This window comes from Mixophyes fleayi, chromosome 3 (assembly GCF_038048845.1).
Source record: "Mixophyes fleayi isolate aMixFle1 chromosome 3, aMixFle1.hap1, whole genome shotgun sequence".
Lineage (NCBI taxonomy): Eukaryota > Metazoa > Chordata > Amphibia > Anura > Limnodynastidae > Mixophyes > Mixophyes fleayi.
The window spans coordinates 329,775,601-329,794,546 of record NC_134404.1 but is presented as its reverse complement, the minus strand read 5'-3'; the positions used below and the strand labels follow the sequence as shown (position 1 = coordinate 329,794,546).

At 39.6% G+C, this 18,946-nt stretch overlaps 1 protein-coding gene across 1 annotated transcript in view; it reads right to left on the bottom strand.

The window, feature by feature from the left end:
- KCNK2 (potassium two pore domain channel subfamily K member 2) overlaps nt 1–18,946 on the bottom strand; it is a 130,649-nt gene that overhangs the window by 70,584 nt on the left and 41,119 nt on the right. Inside the window, exon 3 of the mRNA XM_075204246.1 lies at nt 10,829–10,946. Within this exon, the coding sequence (XP_075060347.1) occupies nt 10,829–10,946 (118 nt within the window). The remainder of the gene's footprint in view (nt 1–10,828; nt 10,947–18,946) is intronic.

Here is an 18,946-nt window from a genome sequence, read left to right as displayed (position 1 = left end):
GATCTTTAATAAAAAATGTTTAAAATGTTTAGTTTGTTTCTTTTCTGGCTTTAGTTGCAAACTCTGCAAACCTAGGGCCTGATTCATTAAGGAGCTTAACTTGAGAAACTTCTTATTTCAGTCTCCTGGACAAAACCATGTTACAATGCAAGGGGTGCAAATTAGTATTCTGTTTAGCACATAAGTTAAATACTGACTGTGTTTTCATGTAGCACACAAATACTTGATAGCTTATTTGTACACTGAAATTTAAAGTTGATATTTGTGTGCAACATGAAAAAACTGTCAGTATTTAACTTATGTGCAAAACAGAAAACTAGTTTTCACCCCTTGCATTGTAACATGGTTTTGTCCAGGAGACTTAAATAAGAAGTTTCTTAAGTTAAGACCCTTAATGAATCAGGCCCCAAGTAACTTGAGTTGATTGTTTCTGTTGTGGCCACACAAAGCTGCTCTATGTCAAGCAAAGGTAGACCTCCCAACATTTCAGTACCCGGCATCTTGATAAGGGGTGTGGCCACATCACAAGGGGGCGTGGTCGCATCACAAGAGGGCTGTCTAGCACTAGGCTGCCCCTTAGAAATCTCTCGTCCCCTTCAAACACTACAACATGCAGAGCAGCATTGAACGAAATATATATCCCAACTTTCCCACACGCAGAACAAACATGTCCCTGGGCAGAACAGCTGGACAGAGCCCTAAAATAGGGACTATTCCATCGAAATTAAGACAGTTGGAGTGTGTCATAGGGCAACAACATCAACAATCCTGTCTGCTTATGTAAATACAGTGCTGAAAAGCATAGACAGAAGAGAGAAAGAAAGAGAGACAAGAAGAAAGAAAGAGAGAAAGAAAGGGGGGAGAGAAAAATAAAGGAAGATAGAAATAATATATATATATATATATATATATATATATATATATATATATATATATATATTAAAGCTAAATATGGGTTTGTGCATGTACGAGCCAATATGCTCATGCTGGAAGTTCAGGCCATATGATCAGAATTGACTGATATTTCTTAACATCTCTCTATTTTTTAACTATCTAGTTCACATAGGAAATAAGACAACAATACTTTATTTGAGTACGGGAGTAAGGACTCAAGTAAGATAGGTACAGACCGTCACAACATAAAATAACTGTTTACAGTACATAAATAACAAAGAGCTGCCCTCAACACAAAGCTAACAGCATAAGTTCACTGAGTTTACTGTTTACTGTTTGTAAAATGTCAACACACAGAATCAAACTGCCAGCACAGAAAACAATACAGAAAATCATATTTCTAAGATCCAGAACAACAAGCAAAGGTATTGCTCCTGATCCTGAATAAAGATTAATGACCCTGAAATATAGAAATATTATTGTCCCCAATCCTAAATCCCCTAGACTCCCGGGGGGGTGTAAAAATCTACTAAACTGCGGGTTTGAAAATGTGAAGATGTTGCCTATAGCAACCAATCAGATTCTAGCTGTCATTTTGTAGAATGTACTAAATAAATGATAGATGGTTGCTATAGGCAATATGATGAAACGAGTTTGATAACACGTTTACCAGCCTGTCCCTCGTTTCTCACATAATGTGGATTATAGCAGGTACTTTTTATAGCCCTTGCTTTTGTTCCCCAGCTCAGAGTACAACTGCATTGTCTAATTACATGTGGATAGGGGGACATTGTAGCTCATTGTAAATATGTATATTGGCTATTCCATATTGTTGATGTGGCAGTGAGGTTGTTATTCATTGCACTTAAAGTGAAACCAGGCAGCTTATGGTAGGGATCAGGTTGCAAGATACTGGTGAGGGGGAAGATTAATTAGTATCCATTGTTCTCACAAGACTACTCCAGACGTTTGGTCTACAATCTGGCAGGGGAGGTTCTGTGGAAGGACAGCTCATCTCCACTCCCCTCTCCAAGCCTCCTAGTCCAGGACTCACCAATATTTAACGAGGAGAGACACAGGGGTTTGCCAAGGGAGGGGAAAGCACTGTGGAAATTTGACCCTAGATATAAGGAGCCACTCCAGGGGGGGGGAGGTGATATTCATTCTGGGATTTGATTCATGGAAGGTGCAGTGTAGCTGGTTTTGAGTTTTTGATCTCTACCAATGGACTACAGCTGCAGTTAAGAGAGAACCTCCATGGGTCTTTAATACAGGACATCCAGGTGGCTGTAGCTAACTAAGCTAGTGGGGTAAGGGACAGATGATGTGGTAAAGTCTGGAGTAACTTTGCACCTGGGCAAAACCATGTTGCATTGGAGCGGGATGTAAATTTAAAATGTGGGGACAGATATATAATTGATGTAGGGCATGTCCTAGATCAACTTTAAATTTCGGTGTAAAAATAAAGCTATCAATAATTTGTGTGATACATGAAAAAACAGCCAGTATTTATCTTTTATCTTATGTGCAAAATAATAAACTAACGTGCACCCCTTGCATTGTAACATGGTTTGTCTTACTTTCCTTAATGAACCAGGCCCGTTTAGTGTATATTTACTTTTCCTATTTAATTTATGTAATGGCAGCTGCTTTTCTTTGTCACAGTTGCTCAGGTTTGTGACATTTGCAAATGTAGAAAAAGAACAATAAGTTTATAAGTTATACTTCGCTGAAGTTGTATTCCCGTAGTTGCACTTCCTTCAGGGTTGGAAGTGAATGTTGCATTGTTCATGAATATAAGAAGTAAATAAGTGAGATACCCATAGATACGCTGCTATTACCTAGTGACTGCACCCCTGCTGAGAAGAGAAGTGTAAGATGCAACTCAGTACAGAAGTATTTCTGGAGCACGCAGTTGCATGGGCTCAATGTCTTAATGTTTGGAATAGCATCCACTCTCCAGTAAATTACTATTCATAGACATCCTGAAGTCAGTAGTAGAATGTTAGTAGTTGACTCTATCATGAAACTTAGTATACCCCTAGGTTAATAGCATGTGTGACTTTCAGGAGAAGTCCAGGATCTGAATCAGGGTCCACTGTTCCTATTCACAAAAATGTTCATATTATCTCTATGTATATATTATTACAATACTATATGATAATATCATTATTTATAGTAGTTGTTACAGGCTAGGTGGCGCTAGCGTGCAGTCGGCTCATGTCCTGGAATCTGGGATCCTCCAATTGAGGAGTTATGGTGTGTCCTGTATGCAGCAGACGAGAGAAGCTGCAGGCCAGACCTGGGGCAAGGTCAGCGAGCTGGATTGTGTCAGAGGACCGCAGGAGACTGCTACAGTGGCCAACTAGAGACATGAAGGGCTCCTGTTTCTGGATAGCTGGAAGCAGAAGGAGTGATCACAATGACCAGCTGTAGAGGGACCTCTGCAGAGAAAGGTCTGTGGTCTTTGTATTAGAGCATAAAGTGTTAAGCGGCTTAGCTGCCCATTTAATAAAGAGGAGTTAAGAGTGGTTGAGAGTTACTACTCTGAATAGGGGCTAGGTATTTATTTTTGTTGCCTGTATTGCTCTTATATACATATTTATATAGCTCATTTGTTATTTCGGGGCTAGTACAGACACCTGGAAGAACGCCCCACTGCCATTGTCTATGAGGGAAAGTTTTGTATTTCTAAGTATTTACTGTGTGACCCAAGTATATTTCATATTAGAGATCCATCTGCAATACAAGGCATTTACTGGTTACAAAAAAATAAAATTTAAATTAAAGAACATAATCTCAAAATTAGGGGAAATTATTTTTATTTCTTGCAACATAATATTTTGTCCAAGTAGTAGGATCTTTTGGCAGAGAAATAAATGCAGACACATGGGATGTGTACTGTAATATCATTGAGCTATCTAATATTAATGTCTATGCTAATGCCAGGAGTTGGGTGTTATGAGAAAGGGTATCTCCCAATGTTGTATATGCCCAGAGAGTATATAGTCTGCACTGGGCAGAGCAGGGGCCCTGGATTTGGTGGTGACCATCCACCTCTGAGCCCCTATAACCACCGCACCCCCTGCATCCTCTATAGTTCAATGAAATGTATGTCTTGTGTGAGGTATGTGAGTACTCTGGAATGTATGGCTTGTGTGAGGTATGTGAGTACTCTGAAATGTATGTCTTGTGTGAGGTATGTGAGTACTCTGAAATGTATGTCTTGTGTGAGGTATGCGAGTACTCTGGAATGTATGTCTTGTGTGAGGTTTGTGAGTACTCTAGAATGTATGTCTTGTGTGAGGTATGTGAGTACTCTGGAATGTATGTCTTGTGTGAGGTATGTGAGTACTCTGGAATGTATGTCTTGTGTGAGGTATGTGAGTACTCTGGAATGTATGTCTTGTGTGAGGTATGTGAGTACTCTGGAATGTATGTCTTGTGTGAGGTATGTGAGTACTCTGAAATGTATGTCTTGTGTGAGGTATGTGAGTACTCTGAAATGTATGTCTTGTGTGAGGTATGTGAGTACTCTGGAATGTATGTCTTGTGTGAGGTATGTGAGTACTCTGGAATGTATGTCTTGTGTGAGGTATGTGAGTACTCTGGAATGTATGTCTTGTGTGAGGTATGTGAGTACTCTGAAATGTATGTCTTGTGTGAGGTATGTGAGTACTCTGGAATGTATGTCTTGTGTGAGGTATGTGAGTACTCTGGAATGTATGTCTTGTGTGAGGTATGTGAGTACTCTGAAATGTATGTCTTGTGTGAGGTATGTGAGTACTCTGGAATGTATGTCTTGTGTGAGGTATGTGAGTACTCTGAAATGTATGCCTTGTGTGAGGTATGTGAGTACTCTGGAATGTATGTCTTGTGTGAGGTATGTGAGTACTCTGGAATGTATGTCTTGTGTGAGGTATGTGAGTACTCTGGAATGTATGTCTTGTGTGAGGTATGTGAGTACTCTGGAATGTATGTCTTGTGTGAGGTATGTGAGTACTCTGAAATGTATGTCTTGTGTGAGGTATGTGAGTACTCTGAAATGTATGCCTTGTGTGAGGTATGTGAGTACTCTGAAATGTATGCCTTGTGTGAGGTATGTGAGTACTCTGGAATGTATGTCTTGTGTGAGGTATGTGAGTACTCTGAAATGTATGTCTTGTGTGAGGTATGTGAGTACTCTGGAATGTATGTCTTGTGTGAGGTATGCGAGTACTCTGGAATGTATGTCTTGTGTGAGGTATGTGAGTACTCTGGAATGTATGTCTTGTGTGAGGTATGTGAGTACTCTGGAATGTATGTCTTGTGTGAGGTATGCGAGTACTCTGGAATTTATGTCTTGTGTGAGGTATGTGAGTACTCTGGAATGTATGTCTTGTGTGAGGTATGTGAGTACTCTGGAATGTATGTCTTGTGTGAGGTTTGTGAGTACTCTAGAATGTATGTCTTGTGTGAGGTATGTGAGTACTCTGGAATGTATGTCTTGTGTGAGGTATGTGAGTACTCTGGAATGTATGTCTTGTGTGAGGTATGCGAGTACTCTGGAATTTATGTCTTGTGTGAGGTATGTGAGTACTCTGGAATGTATGTCTTGTGTGAGGTATGTGAGTACTCTGGAATGTATGTCTTGTGTGAGGTATGCGAGTACTCTGGAATGTATGTCTTGTGTGAGGTTTGTGAGTACTCTAGAATGTATGTCTTGTGTGAGGTATGTGAGTACTCTGGAATGTATGTCTTGTGTGAGGTATGCGAGTACTCTGGAATTTATGTCTTGTGTGAGGTATGTGAGTACTCTGGAATGTATGTCTTGTGTGAGGTATGTGAGTACTCTGGAATGTATGTCTTGTGTGAGGTATGCGAGTACTCTGGAATGTATGTCTTGTGTGAGGTATGTGAGTACTCTGGAATGTATGTCTTGTGTGAGGTATGTGAGTACTCTGGAATGTATGTCTTGTGTGAGGTATGTGAGTACTCTGGAATGTATGTCTTGTGTGAGGTATGTGAGTACTCTGGAATGTATGTCTTGTGTGAGGTATGCGAGTACTCTGAAATGCTTCCTGGATGTATGCAACATTCGGAAACAGATTGGATGTGGGTAGAAGGGACAGTTGTGAATCAAGGATGACAGCTGGGCAGTGAGCATAAGGGGTAGGGTCATAGTTGCCTTCTCTCCCGGAATGTCCGGGAGACTTCCGAATTTCTGGGAGTCCTCCTGGACATTCTGGGAGAGTAGGCAACTATGACTCTACCCCTTATGCTCAATGCCCAGCAGGCAATTCTCCTGAATCCCGCCTGCCTCTGTAAATTAAACGGAGGGGACGGAGCTTAGCGACGCAGTGTATGCATCATTGTGGCCCCTCCCCCTGCTTTTTATTAGTCCAAAATAGTGATCACCATTTTGGGGGCGGGGCTAATGACACTTCTTGCCCCCAGTACCTCCCGGGAAACAACTTGCTTATGTTGGCAAATATAGATATGGTTTATTGTCGTTTTGTCAACAGAAATAGAGACAAGTAAGTAGCTTCTATTGACTGCTGGAAAGATTATTAGCTAAGTTTTTTAAAGATTTATTTTGAGGGCATCCAATATGACATGTCAAAAAGACAGTAAGTAACGTGGGTCACAGATGATGAAAGATCTGATGAAGATAGATAAATCTGGGTGTCACCTGAATTGTGATGTTACTGAAATCCAAAGGGGCTTATTAGTTTTCCAAGAGAAGTGTTGTAGATAGAGAATAGCAGAGGACCTAGTGCTGAGCCTTGTGGTACTCCAACTGATAGAGGAAGCTGAGAGGAGGTGGATCCAGAGAAACTAACACTGAAAGAGCGATTAGAAAGGTAGGAAGAGAACTAGGATAGGACTATGTCATAAAGACCTGGAAAATACATTGTTTGCATGAAAAGTTAGTGGATGTCAGCATCAAATGTAACAGAGAGAAATAGCAGCCTATAGCAGGGGCCTTTATAGCAGCAATCAAATCAACGTCCGCCTTATTACCTGCATTCACTGTAAAGTGTTGGGAATGATCGCCTGGCTGAAGACTGCAATAAAATAATATGAAGTAATAAAAAACAATGTGAAATGATTTACTAAAAATATAATTATGGCCCAAAGTCACAAATTGTCCTCAACTGACCCACAAAGTGTCCTGAAACCACACAAGTTAGAATAATGTGTTAAATTCTGTGGCCCAATATGTAAAATGTGGTATTTGAAAAACTAATTTCACTCACATTTAGGTCACACATTGACGATATTGAATACGCTCTAAGATAAGTCCATTAAGAAGTTAAATAGTTATTATTATGATTATTATTTTTCTTTATTTTTATAACGCCACAAGGTTTCGTACAGTTATTTTCAACTTCTTGTGATTCAAATTTTATCAGCTAAATTCTCTCTAAATTATTTATTGAATTTTCCCTCAAATTAAAGTTTTAAATCTTAAAACTCAAATATTAGTTGTTTGTTTTTTTTAAACCTGTGCTTTGTGATTTATTTTAAAATGTTCCAGAATTCTAATGGCTCTCGCTGACTACAGATGGTCCGGAGAGAGCAAATAATCACCCTGGGTTGTAAATCCTGTGTCCTAGAGATATTACAGTCGCACCGACACAGCAAATCACGGGAGAAACATATCTCATTACTGTAGCTGTCATATAAACTTTTCCCCTACGTCTCACTGGTTTATTACGTAAAACATTTTCATTCTCTCCAGAAAGTTTATTTCACTAAGTAACAGATAAGTAATTGTGCTGTATGTAGCGCAAAAGATGTCATTTGTCCCCCAAATTAAGGGTGTAAAGGGGTATTGATGATTTAGCTAAGATTTGTCGTAAAGGCAAGCAATATCAAAATAAATAAATACAGTATAATATAAAATGCAACATCTAAAAACTTGAGAATTTACTAAATTAACAAATGTTTTGAAATGTTGTTTTAAACTTTGTATTGCTACAAATACTGTCTAATCTAGTGTAATCAACTCCCTCTGCAGCTTTGGAGCATCAATGGTGGCAGCAGGGTCATTGGAGGTGGCAACGGCTTAACGAATAAGAAGTAATTTTCATTTCTTTAGGCTTGACAGGTGAAAAGTAGGCCTCTGTGACTCTTCCGCCGGAGGTCAGTGTTTACGAGGCACATGGGATTACCCACTATACAATCAAGGCAAGAACCTAGTGTCCGGCAGGAAGCACTGCCAGCTGCCCACATTAATTAATTTATTGATTGCACTCATTGATACTTAGTGTTGGCTGATCTGACAATGCAGGACTTGAGAGGAGTAATGTTATAGTTGTGTTGACATCTCTAGTTTCCCAGTTACTCACATGACTCTGTTCTTGCACCCGGTACTAGTCACCTTCACCCAGCTTTGGTTTCAGGACCATGGACACAGCAATCAGTTAGCCCTAGTCACACTCACACCCCACCAAGGGCACTGGAAGACCCACTGTGGGTCAAATGGTGTGATATAAAGGATGGTGTGAGACTAGGGCAGTGTGTGTTGTGGGATAAATACAGTATGCTCATTGTAACACGCCTAAAGGAAAAAGGGTAAAACAAATTCCTTTATTCCTACAGATTCCCAATATCATCATCATCACCATTTATTTATATAGCGACACTGATTCCGCAGCGCTGTACAGAGAACTCACTCACATCAGTCCCTGCCCCATTGGAGCTTACAGTCTAAATTCCCTAACATACACAGACACAGACATATAGAGAGAAAGAGACTAGGGTCAATTTTTGATAATTAGCCAATTAACCTACTAGTATGTTTTTGGAGTGTGGGAGGAAACCGGAGCACCCGGAGGAAACCCACGCAAACACGGGGAGAACATACAAACTCCACACAGATAAGGCCATGGTCGGGAATCGAACTCATGACCCCAGTGCTGTGAGGCAGAAGTGCTAACCACTGAGCCACCGTGCTGCCCAATAGGGTATTTAAGGACAATATAACTTTATAGGGGGAATTCAATTGTCCGCGTTACTGGTAAAAGTAACGCGGCCTGCGCATTATTACCATTATTACGGTAATAATGCGCTTAATTACCGTTATTATGGTAGTTTCAACGCCGAGCTGTGAGCAGAAAGCCGGATTAAAATTTCCGCAATCTAATCCAGTGGGAATTGAATTCCGCCCGATATTAGGGAATAAATAAAAATCTAGTAGTGTAGTAAAAATAGTAGTATTTAATATTTTGCTACTTTATAAATAAAGGGCTAACATATAATAATTAGAAACATAAATCAGCTACTTTGTGACTGTTCTTTTCCCAGCTCGGTCATTTAAAGCTGGATACATATACAGTACAGATGCCACATTTGGATACATATGAACAAATTTACATATAAATACAACACATTTTTCATATGTGTCCTGTATTGTTCCAGAGACCCAATTCTGTTCCATTTGATCTCTCAAGTAATGTTGGATATAAGAGAGGGGGAAGTAACAGATTTTTTTGCACATTTTTATAATAATCGCAGTAAAATTATATGCCCAGTCTTTTGCAAAAATATATTTTTAGCAAATTAGGTTATATATGCAAGATACATGCTACAGTAGAGTGTATCTAGCATACCTGACCTGTGTCACAATGAGCTCTCATGCTTGTTCATAAAGATCATTTCATAACTTAATGAATCACTAAACCCTAAAACTTAAATTCTCAGATATGAACCATAAAGGTAGAACATACTTGCTTACTTTGTGTAGTCTCCCTCCAGGAGATCCCAGAAGGGGGCGGGTGATGGCGAAACGCGTCATTTTGGCCCTGTGACAAAAACTGCCAATTTGTTGCAGGGACGGGACCAAATTGACGCAATTAGCCATGAATCGCGTCATTGAGGCCCATAGGGGACAGGATGAGGGAGAATTCCCTGCTCTCCCGGGAGTCATACCCAGAATTCGGTCACATAGCCATTCAATTTGCTTCTCAAAGCCTAATTACTTCCCTACACAAAGTATAGGTCTGATACAATAAGTCCTATTCCATTAATTGCATGCGTTACCTCAGCTCTCATGCAATTCATTATTATTGCCTGGATATGCTCTGGTGTAAAGATTCACAGACAGTGGGATTCAAGCACAAATATCCTTGAATCCCAGTGTATTCCAAAGGACGCTATTAAAAAAATATAATAAAATAAAAGCGGCTTGACTTACAATTATATATATTTTACAAGTGACTGTGAATGTTTGTTTGTTTTTAAAAGGTTTTACGCTGTCAATCTTGGATGACCAACCTAATATGAGATCATGACTACAGAGTTAGATAGGAGCAGCTCTTTCCTGGCTCTCGAAAATGACCAATCAACAGCAAGATTTGGCTGTGCGGTTGTTTTTCCCACTTTCCAAACATAAGCATAAACAATAATCTCCTTTCCCTACAAGATTTAATTTAAAACATAGGAATAACCTCATCCAGCATTACACGTTAAAAACATAGGAATAACCTCATCCAGTATTACACATTACAAACATAGGAATAACCTCATCCAGCATTACACGTTACAGTATAAAGCAACAAGACGCATTTCACACAGCTGGCTAAAGCGCAGCAGATTGCGCTGGGTTAAACATTTTACAAGATCAATATGACGTCCTCTCTAGGGTAAAATCCAAATCCATAGCAACACAATATTCAAAGTATCAATTACTTATAATTACAGACTATATAATTTAGGAAAATCACTTTGCGTTCTATTTAAAAGTAATGCAATAAAAGTCATTGTATCCTTTTTCTGCATACTGTTACTGCCATGTGAAATTAGTGTAACAATTAAACTCTGTATTCTAGAATCTATTGAACTGCTCACATAAATACATGAAACAGGTCAATTTTGTAACCAGCATTGATATTTAATAGCACAAATAAGTGTTTCATTAAACACATGTATGTAGAAGGCGGAGTCCTACCTATTGTGGTGATAACAGTCCCAGCGAAGAAGAATGAGCTCCCCAAATCCCAGTGGCTGTTCTGACTGGAGGCGTTTCCTACAGGGATTATCCCTGCGTTTATTGCAGCCATCACGTGCTGTAGGTTTAAACGGAAGCTGTTAGAAAACATGAAACAAATAACTTTTTTATGTAAGAGGACGTTTATGAAATGTGGCGCAAAATGCTGTAACTCAGATTCCAGCTTCCAATTTTTCTAGTACAGCTTACAAAATGGAACATCTAATTGGTTGATTACAGCACTTTTCTGCCTAGTTACAGTACCTGTGCACCAGTTTTCACAACTGGCCTCCAATAAATTGCTTTACAATAGACATAAAGAGCCTGATTCACCCGGGCGCGTATCTGCCGATTTTGAGTGTATCGTCTGCAAAATCACTCTGTGCAAATCACTCTGCACTTGCCCAGAAACGGGAGATACGTCCGTCAACGCAGCCCTGTCCGCTGCGTGTTCGTATGCATAGGACACTTACTACAGCACACGATTTCGCGGAGTGAATTGCATGGGCAAGGGGCGTTTTGTCATAGTGAATTCACACTAAGGGCTAGATTTACTAAACTGCGGGTTTGAAAAAGTGGATATGTTGCCTATAGCAACCAATTAGATTCTTGCTGTCATTTATTTAGTGCTCTCTACAAAATGACAGCTAGAATCTGATTGGTTGCTATAGGCAACATCTCCACATTTTCAAACCCGCAGTGCACGCAGCCACATCCGAATCAAGCTCTGAGTGTCTGAAAGTTACTTGCTTTCCTGCCGAATCTCTTGTTCTGGCTATGGAGCTAGCCTAAGTTCTGATCAGTGGTGATGACAGTCTTACATGCATGCTATAACATGTGTTTGCAATCAGGAGCAACTGTAAAAATGTATTTTATGTTCAGCAGACATTAACAGCATCCTAATAAATGTATTTCAAGGGGGAAAAAATTAAAAAACAAAATATTTTTTTTTTCCAATTGTTTTATCATTAATGCCTGCAATATTACCAGGTGACATTAATTCAATAATTGTTTTTATGTTCCTGTGCATTATTTTGCGAATTAATAATCCCCATAGGTATTGGACGTATTCTGCTGCGTCCGGTGCAGTAGAGTACAGCAGACCTGCCGCCCGGATTCAAAAGCACACATGTTTTGAGATCCGTGCCTTGCTGGACTCGGGCAAAGCCAAAATACGTGCGTATAATACTGAACGTGGGCTGCACTCAGAATACACTGCTTGATGAATCAGGCCCATTATATATCATCATCATCATCTTCTTTAATTTATATAGCGCCATAAAGTATGCTATAAATACAGTTACAATTACTACTACTACTACTTCTCATAATAATATTTTAAGAACTCTTTAGCGCTTATATTCATCTTTAATACTCACGGACATAATTATCCATCCTTCTTGAGGGCCTATTTCATCATAGTTTCTAAGGCCTGACTAAGTAAGGATAATCTGCATTTTCACAGTTTTATGTGTGTGAATTTGCTCTGGGTAATTTTTTTAAATGGTATTATGATCATTATATTTTATTTATAAGGTGCCATAAAAGGTCAAGTGCTGTACAGAGAGAATACAGTAAAACAAGACAATGCAACACAAGGCTAAGTGGTGTTCTTGAGGTAAAGAATAATAGACCTGTTTGCAGTTAAGAAACAATTAAATATTCCCTGCATTGTAGTGTTGTTTATTGTCCCATTGTAGCTGCCTAAGGCTATGCACCCACTGGCATTTAAATACATGAGTGGCCTCTCATCTCATGATCGAAACTCAATACTCTGCTGACCCCCTTGAGTTCACTGGCAGTTAATAGAATAGGGAACGTTTCAGGAAATTATAGTAAAAGCAGGATTTATGAGCAGCTTGCCTAAATGAGACAATATAACATAAAATTATGATACTGTTACTTTGACACAGTTTTCTGAGATAATTAAGGTGTTATAGGTAAACAGCAGCCCTGTCCCAGTTTTTGTAATTTCTCTTCCTCTCTGTGATTCATTCCTCCTTTCAAAGACAAATCTTACTCAACACAAAATAACTTTTTATTTTTGCAAAGAATGGAGCCAGTCAAGCGAACATATAGAATGAATGTCTGGACTTGTATTATGGTTCAAGGCACAGGATACAACATAAAATATTTTCCTCTCTCAAATATGTTCATTCCCTACACTATCCATACAAAGCTTGTGCTACAACTCTATAAGGAATAATAACAATGACATCTGCAGGTTATACATAGACATTACACTGTATCAAAATTGTTCAAAAAGACATGATTACCATCATCATCATCACCAGAATCAACATCAGCACCATCATCATCACCATCACCATAATCAACATCAGCACCATCAACATCACCATCACCAGAATCACCATCTTCCCCATCATCACCACCACCAGAATCACCATCACCATCACCACCTTCCCCATCATCACCATCATCATGTTCACCAGCATCATCGTCACCAGAATCACCACCACCACCATCCCCATCAGCACCATCTTCACTATCATTATCATCATCACCACCACCACCACCATCAACACCTTCCCCATCATCACCACCACCAGAATCACCATCACGACCTTCCTTCACCATCATCACCAGAATTACCATCACCACCATCTTCACTATCATCATCATCATCACCACCATTAACACCTTCCCCATCATCTTCACCATCACCACCACCAGAATCACCATCACGACCATCCTTCACCATCATCATCACCAGAATTACCATCACCACCATCCCCATCTTCACTATCATCATCACCACCACCATTAACACCTTCCCCATCATCTTCACCATCACCACCACCATCATCACCACCACCACCAGAATCACCATCACCAACATTGTCATCACCAGAATCACCTGAATAGCCAGCACCATCACCAGTATCCCCATCATCATCATCTTCACTATCATCATCATCAGAATCACCATCACCACAATCCCCATAATTACCATCATCATCATGTTCACTATCACCACCACCATCATCACCACCACCAGAATCACCATCACCACCATCATCGTCATCACCAGAATCACCTGAATAGCCATCACCAGTATCCCCATCATCATCATCTTCACTATCATCATCATCATCAGAATCACCATCACCACAATCCCCATTATTACCATCATCATCATGTTCACTATCATCACCATCGTCTTCATCATCATCACCACCAGAATCACCATCACCACAATCCCCATCATCATCACCATAATCTTGTAAGGCACCACAGTGCTTCACAGTGTCGATAGTGGGGAACACAAGAGCAAAGAGTGTGACTCCAGGGGCAAACACTCAGGTTCCGAAAGAAATACAAACTTGTTGCAATAATAATAAAATTAAAAAAGTACAATTTATATAAATGTAATAAAGTATGATAAATACAAAAGAAGAATGAGGTATAAAGTAAGCTATACATTAAAAACCCCACATTAATATTAACCTCATTTAAATAAATCAATCTTGACCATCTTAACAAATTAATATAATGAAATACCTTGTAAAGTGATACAACAAAATTAATAATATTCCCCTTGCATCCAATTAAAAATAATAGTGCAATTAGGGTTATAGTTAAAGCTGTTCAGCTGACCTAAGTTCATTAAAACAGATCCCCATTAAAAATGGGTATTAGACTACAGACTGCTATATTTTTTTAATGCAGACAGGAGAAGGAGGTTCCTAGAAGTTGTTTCCTCCTTCTAAACCAAAATGTCATGATTCAAGTGTATGGGGGGTTCTGGGAAACTGGAAACCCCTCCTGAGGGGCTCAGAGTGGAGATTAGGAGAGTTGTTGGGGAGCATTATTGTTTGTAATATAGGAGGGAGTAAGGTAAGCGCTAATAAAGAGATGGGTATTTAAAGTGCGTTTAAATATTTGAAGGTTGTGAGTCTTATCAGGCATGGTACGGAATTCCATAAGTGGGTATCGACATGGGAACAGTCTTCTAGGCGATAGTGAGCGGTGGTTACCAGAGGTGAGACCCAGGTCAGAGGTAGATCTAAGAGGGTGAGAGGGTGAGAGGGAGAGCATTTTGGGATGATATTTGAGACATATGAAGAGGTGGTGGTGAGGGCTTTGAAGGTGAGGAAGAGTAATTTGAATTGGATTCTGGAGGACATAGGGAGCCAGTTTAAGGCTTTGCAAACTGGTGCAGCAAATGTGGAGCGGCCGGAGAGGAAGATCAGTCTCTAACCAGCCCTGTCTGGCAAGGCCTGGTGCTAGTGATCTGTGTAAGCACCAACTTTTTGGTGTCCACGATTCAAGACAGTTAGGAAGTATGTTTCTGCAGAAGGAACTAGAGGCTCATCGTTCCCCTGCTTTTAGTGGTAACTATCCCGGGCTATATCACTTATTAAGTGCTTTTTATTTATTTAGGTGGGGAAACGCCTTTTTCTTTTTTACTATTTATTTCAAAACTGCAATGATAAGGCCGTCATCAATATTAAGCTAATGATGATGACTGGCATATCTTTACCATGGCTGCACCTATACACCAAAGTGCATCTTTTTTGCGTGTAGGTTCCGTTTGTATTTTTACATACAACAAGACATTTTGCATGTAAAATAAATAACATATAGGTCCCTATTTTTCCTTTTAAAAGGATAGAACCTAAAAAACCAACTAGCAGAGTCCCTTTAAATATTAGTTTATCACTTCTGTAAAATAAACGAACAGAGAATTGTAAGACATTGTTGAAGAAACAGATGATTAATGACAACAGATACAAGACTTTAGAAGGTAATCCCTGAAAGCTGTATCCTAAGCCTTTGACTACAAACCAATTTTTCCATGAACTAAAGATAATCAAAAAGCTTGAAACAAAATCACTGTAACACCCCTTCAAACATACCTCAGTCCCAGGAGCTTTGACTTATATAATAGCTTATATCATGGCTGGCTATATGGCTCTATTAGCTCACAAAAGCCATAAAGTCTTGAATTAATAAAATATTTTCATGCATTAGTAATCCATGTGAAGACAGTAGAACACATTTATCCAAGCAGGTCCCGGCTCTGACTCAGAATGCTTAGAGCCAATCATGTCAACTAAAACCTTTTTACTTACTTATAGTTTGCTCTCTGTTTTGAAAACTAATTTTCATGTTGAACCAAATTAAGTAAAACTCATCTGTATTGACACTGGAATAGACAGCATGATGCTGTTTTAAGGAGAAATTGATGTGTTTGCTATACTCCAGCAACAAGTCATTTTGTTGCAGCAGCACTACTATAAGATTCGCCAGCTTTCACTGCCGAATGTCAGGAATTGGAAATTTCAAGGCTTGCTTAGCGACTCAGAAATTTTCTGTCAACATTTACGACAACTCAACACCTTTCTGGGAAGCCTCTAATGCCGTACTTGGGTGTATCATGTTATCTTTTACATACATTCTAATAATAAAGAATTTACAGGCAAGGTAACTAAGCATAGCACTGCCCTCCCCGCAGCGTACAGACAATACAAACAACAGGACAATGCAGCCAACAAATCCAACTTCAAACATGCTAAGCAAATGTATGATGCTCTCATCACAGAGAAAGACCAAAAACTACAAGACTATCAGAGAAACAAGTTTCATGCTTGGGATGATAAAACAGGAAAACTGCTAGCAAATTCGGTTAAATAATGGGTGTAACTTAAATATAATATTGTATTTAATAACTAAAAACAATACACATACATGAAACCCAGCCACTGTCTGAGATACATTTATGCACTATTACAAGTCCCTATATACAGCCGACCTAAGAGAAAGAAATAACGTGTTTGCAAGAAGCAGGCCTACCCAAACTTCTACCCGAGGAGATGTAAATCTTACAGGAGCCAATTACAGAAGAAGTCGCTAATACTATTAAAACATTAACCAATGGCAAATCTCCCAGACAAAACAGGTTTAGAGCAGAACACTTAAGGGATGAACTCACCCAACACTTATCACACTATAAAACCATATGCTCACCTCTGGTAATACCCAGGGGCAGGCCAGGCTGGAGGGCAGGGGGGCAGGGGGGAATCTGCCCCTCGGGCCAGTCCCATAGTGGGCTACTTTGGGCTGGGTCACTGGGCCACCTGCATTTTTTTTCCTTTAAAATGTTTCAAATAGGCTGCTAAGTCAAGTCTTGCCCCCCCGGGCTAAAATTTGCCAGCCCTCCCCTGGCGATACCCCAAATGGATTAAATGAGGCAAAAAGTATTGTCCTCCCGAAACTTGGAGAGATCACACTCAAGTTAGCTCACAAAGACCAATATCCCTCCTCAACCAGGACTTAAACTACTCCCCAAAATAAGGGCTAACAGACTAAAACTCACGCCACGTCTGATCTCGCCTGCTCGACTAGGATTCGTCAAACACCTACAATCGGGGATGGGAATTTGAGTGGGCAACTGCTGCTATCACAGCATCACAGGATTAAACTAAACTCATTGCAGGATTTGACTTTATGAGTTGTTGCAACCTTTAACAAAATTTCCATCTTCCCTAACATACTACGGGGAAAATTCAATTTACCGCACAGCCCCGTCGGAGCCTCGAGTGATGTTCTGGAAATTATGATAAGTAAACCATCACGGCTCGCACATCTATGAGCATCTCAACAAGTGAGGCTCTGACGGGACATCGTTAGGAATTAGAACCCTATAGGTCATGTAACTGACTCCTCTTCTGCTTCACAGAGCAGATTTACAAAAACTCAGTAAAATCATTACAACCTTCATTTGGGAGGGTAAAAGCTAGAATCACACATAGAATCATAGAATTTGAGGGCAGATAAGAATCGCTTGGTCCATTATTTAACCTATGGTAATTTCAAACCCTATTTGATCCTTAGTTCTTTGTAAGGATATCCTTATGTCTATCCCAAGCATGTTTAAACTACTGTACTGTATCAGCCTCTACCACCTCTGATGGGAGGCTATTCCACTTATCCACTACCCTTTCTGTAAAGTAATTTTTCCTCCAGTTTCCTCTGAACCTACTTCCCCCCAGTGTCAGTACATGTCCTCGTGTTCTAATACTTCTCTTCCTTTGAAGAATGTTTCCCTCATGTACCTTCTTAAAACCATTGATATATTTGAAAGTTTCTATCATGTCCTCCCTTTCCCTTCTCTGCTCCAAACTATCAGCATGTATAAATTATGACAGTCAGCCTAGAGGGTAGAGGTCAACCTGCCAAATTTTAAATTTTATAACCTTGTCTGTCTATTAAGATTTCTAACAGACGTGGATGAGAAATAAAAGCACTTACACTGACACATCACTGGCTTCACAGCTGTGTACTCCCTTATCCCCTAGCTAAATCTTACATGCACTCTTGGAAAAACGTAAAAACTCCAATACTGATTGTATACTACTAAATTCAACCTGTAGAGCTTGGAAACTGTCCAGAACACCAAACAAATTACATCACACAGAGTCTTTATTCCTTTCATTTCTAGGAAACCTAAAATTTCAAGAAGGGGAAGCAAAAAAAAACCAGGTGGACACAGCTGGGAATCATTAGTTGTTTTCTAAAAGTATCTCACACGCCTCACGTACTTACAGAAGCAGTAGAGGAATATAATCTTCCATCTGGACATAGATTCACTTATATTCAAGCAACCAATTACCTACGAACTGTCCTACCCTTTTCAAAACAGCAGGACTAAATAAACTCCTTAGATTCACTTATATGAAGTGGCCCCTACTCCACTATAGTTATATAATCAAAAATTAAACTGAAATCAACTCAGCAGAGGAATCAAAAAATGGGAATCATGTTTCCCAGAATTACCAGAAACAGACATCTAAAACACTTTTCAATTAACGTTGAAAATTCTACAATTCAGCAGCTATCAGCATAAAAAATCTCACATCAGACATACCTCTCTCCTAAAAGAAGGTACTTGATCGGCCTCTCCTCGGGCAACGCCTGTCCAAACTGTGGTTCCTGTCCAAACTGTGAAACTTACAGTCTAAATTCCCTATTAAACACACACAGACAGACTAGGGTCAATTTAATAGCAGCCAATTAACCTATTAGAATGTTTTTGGAGTGTGGGAGGAAACCAGA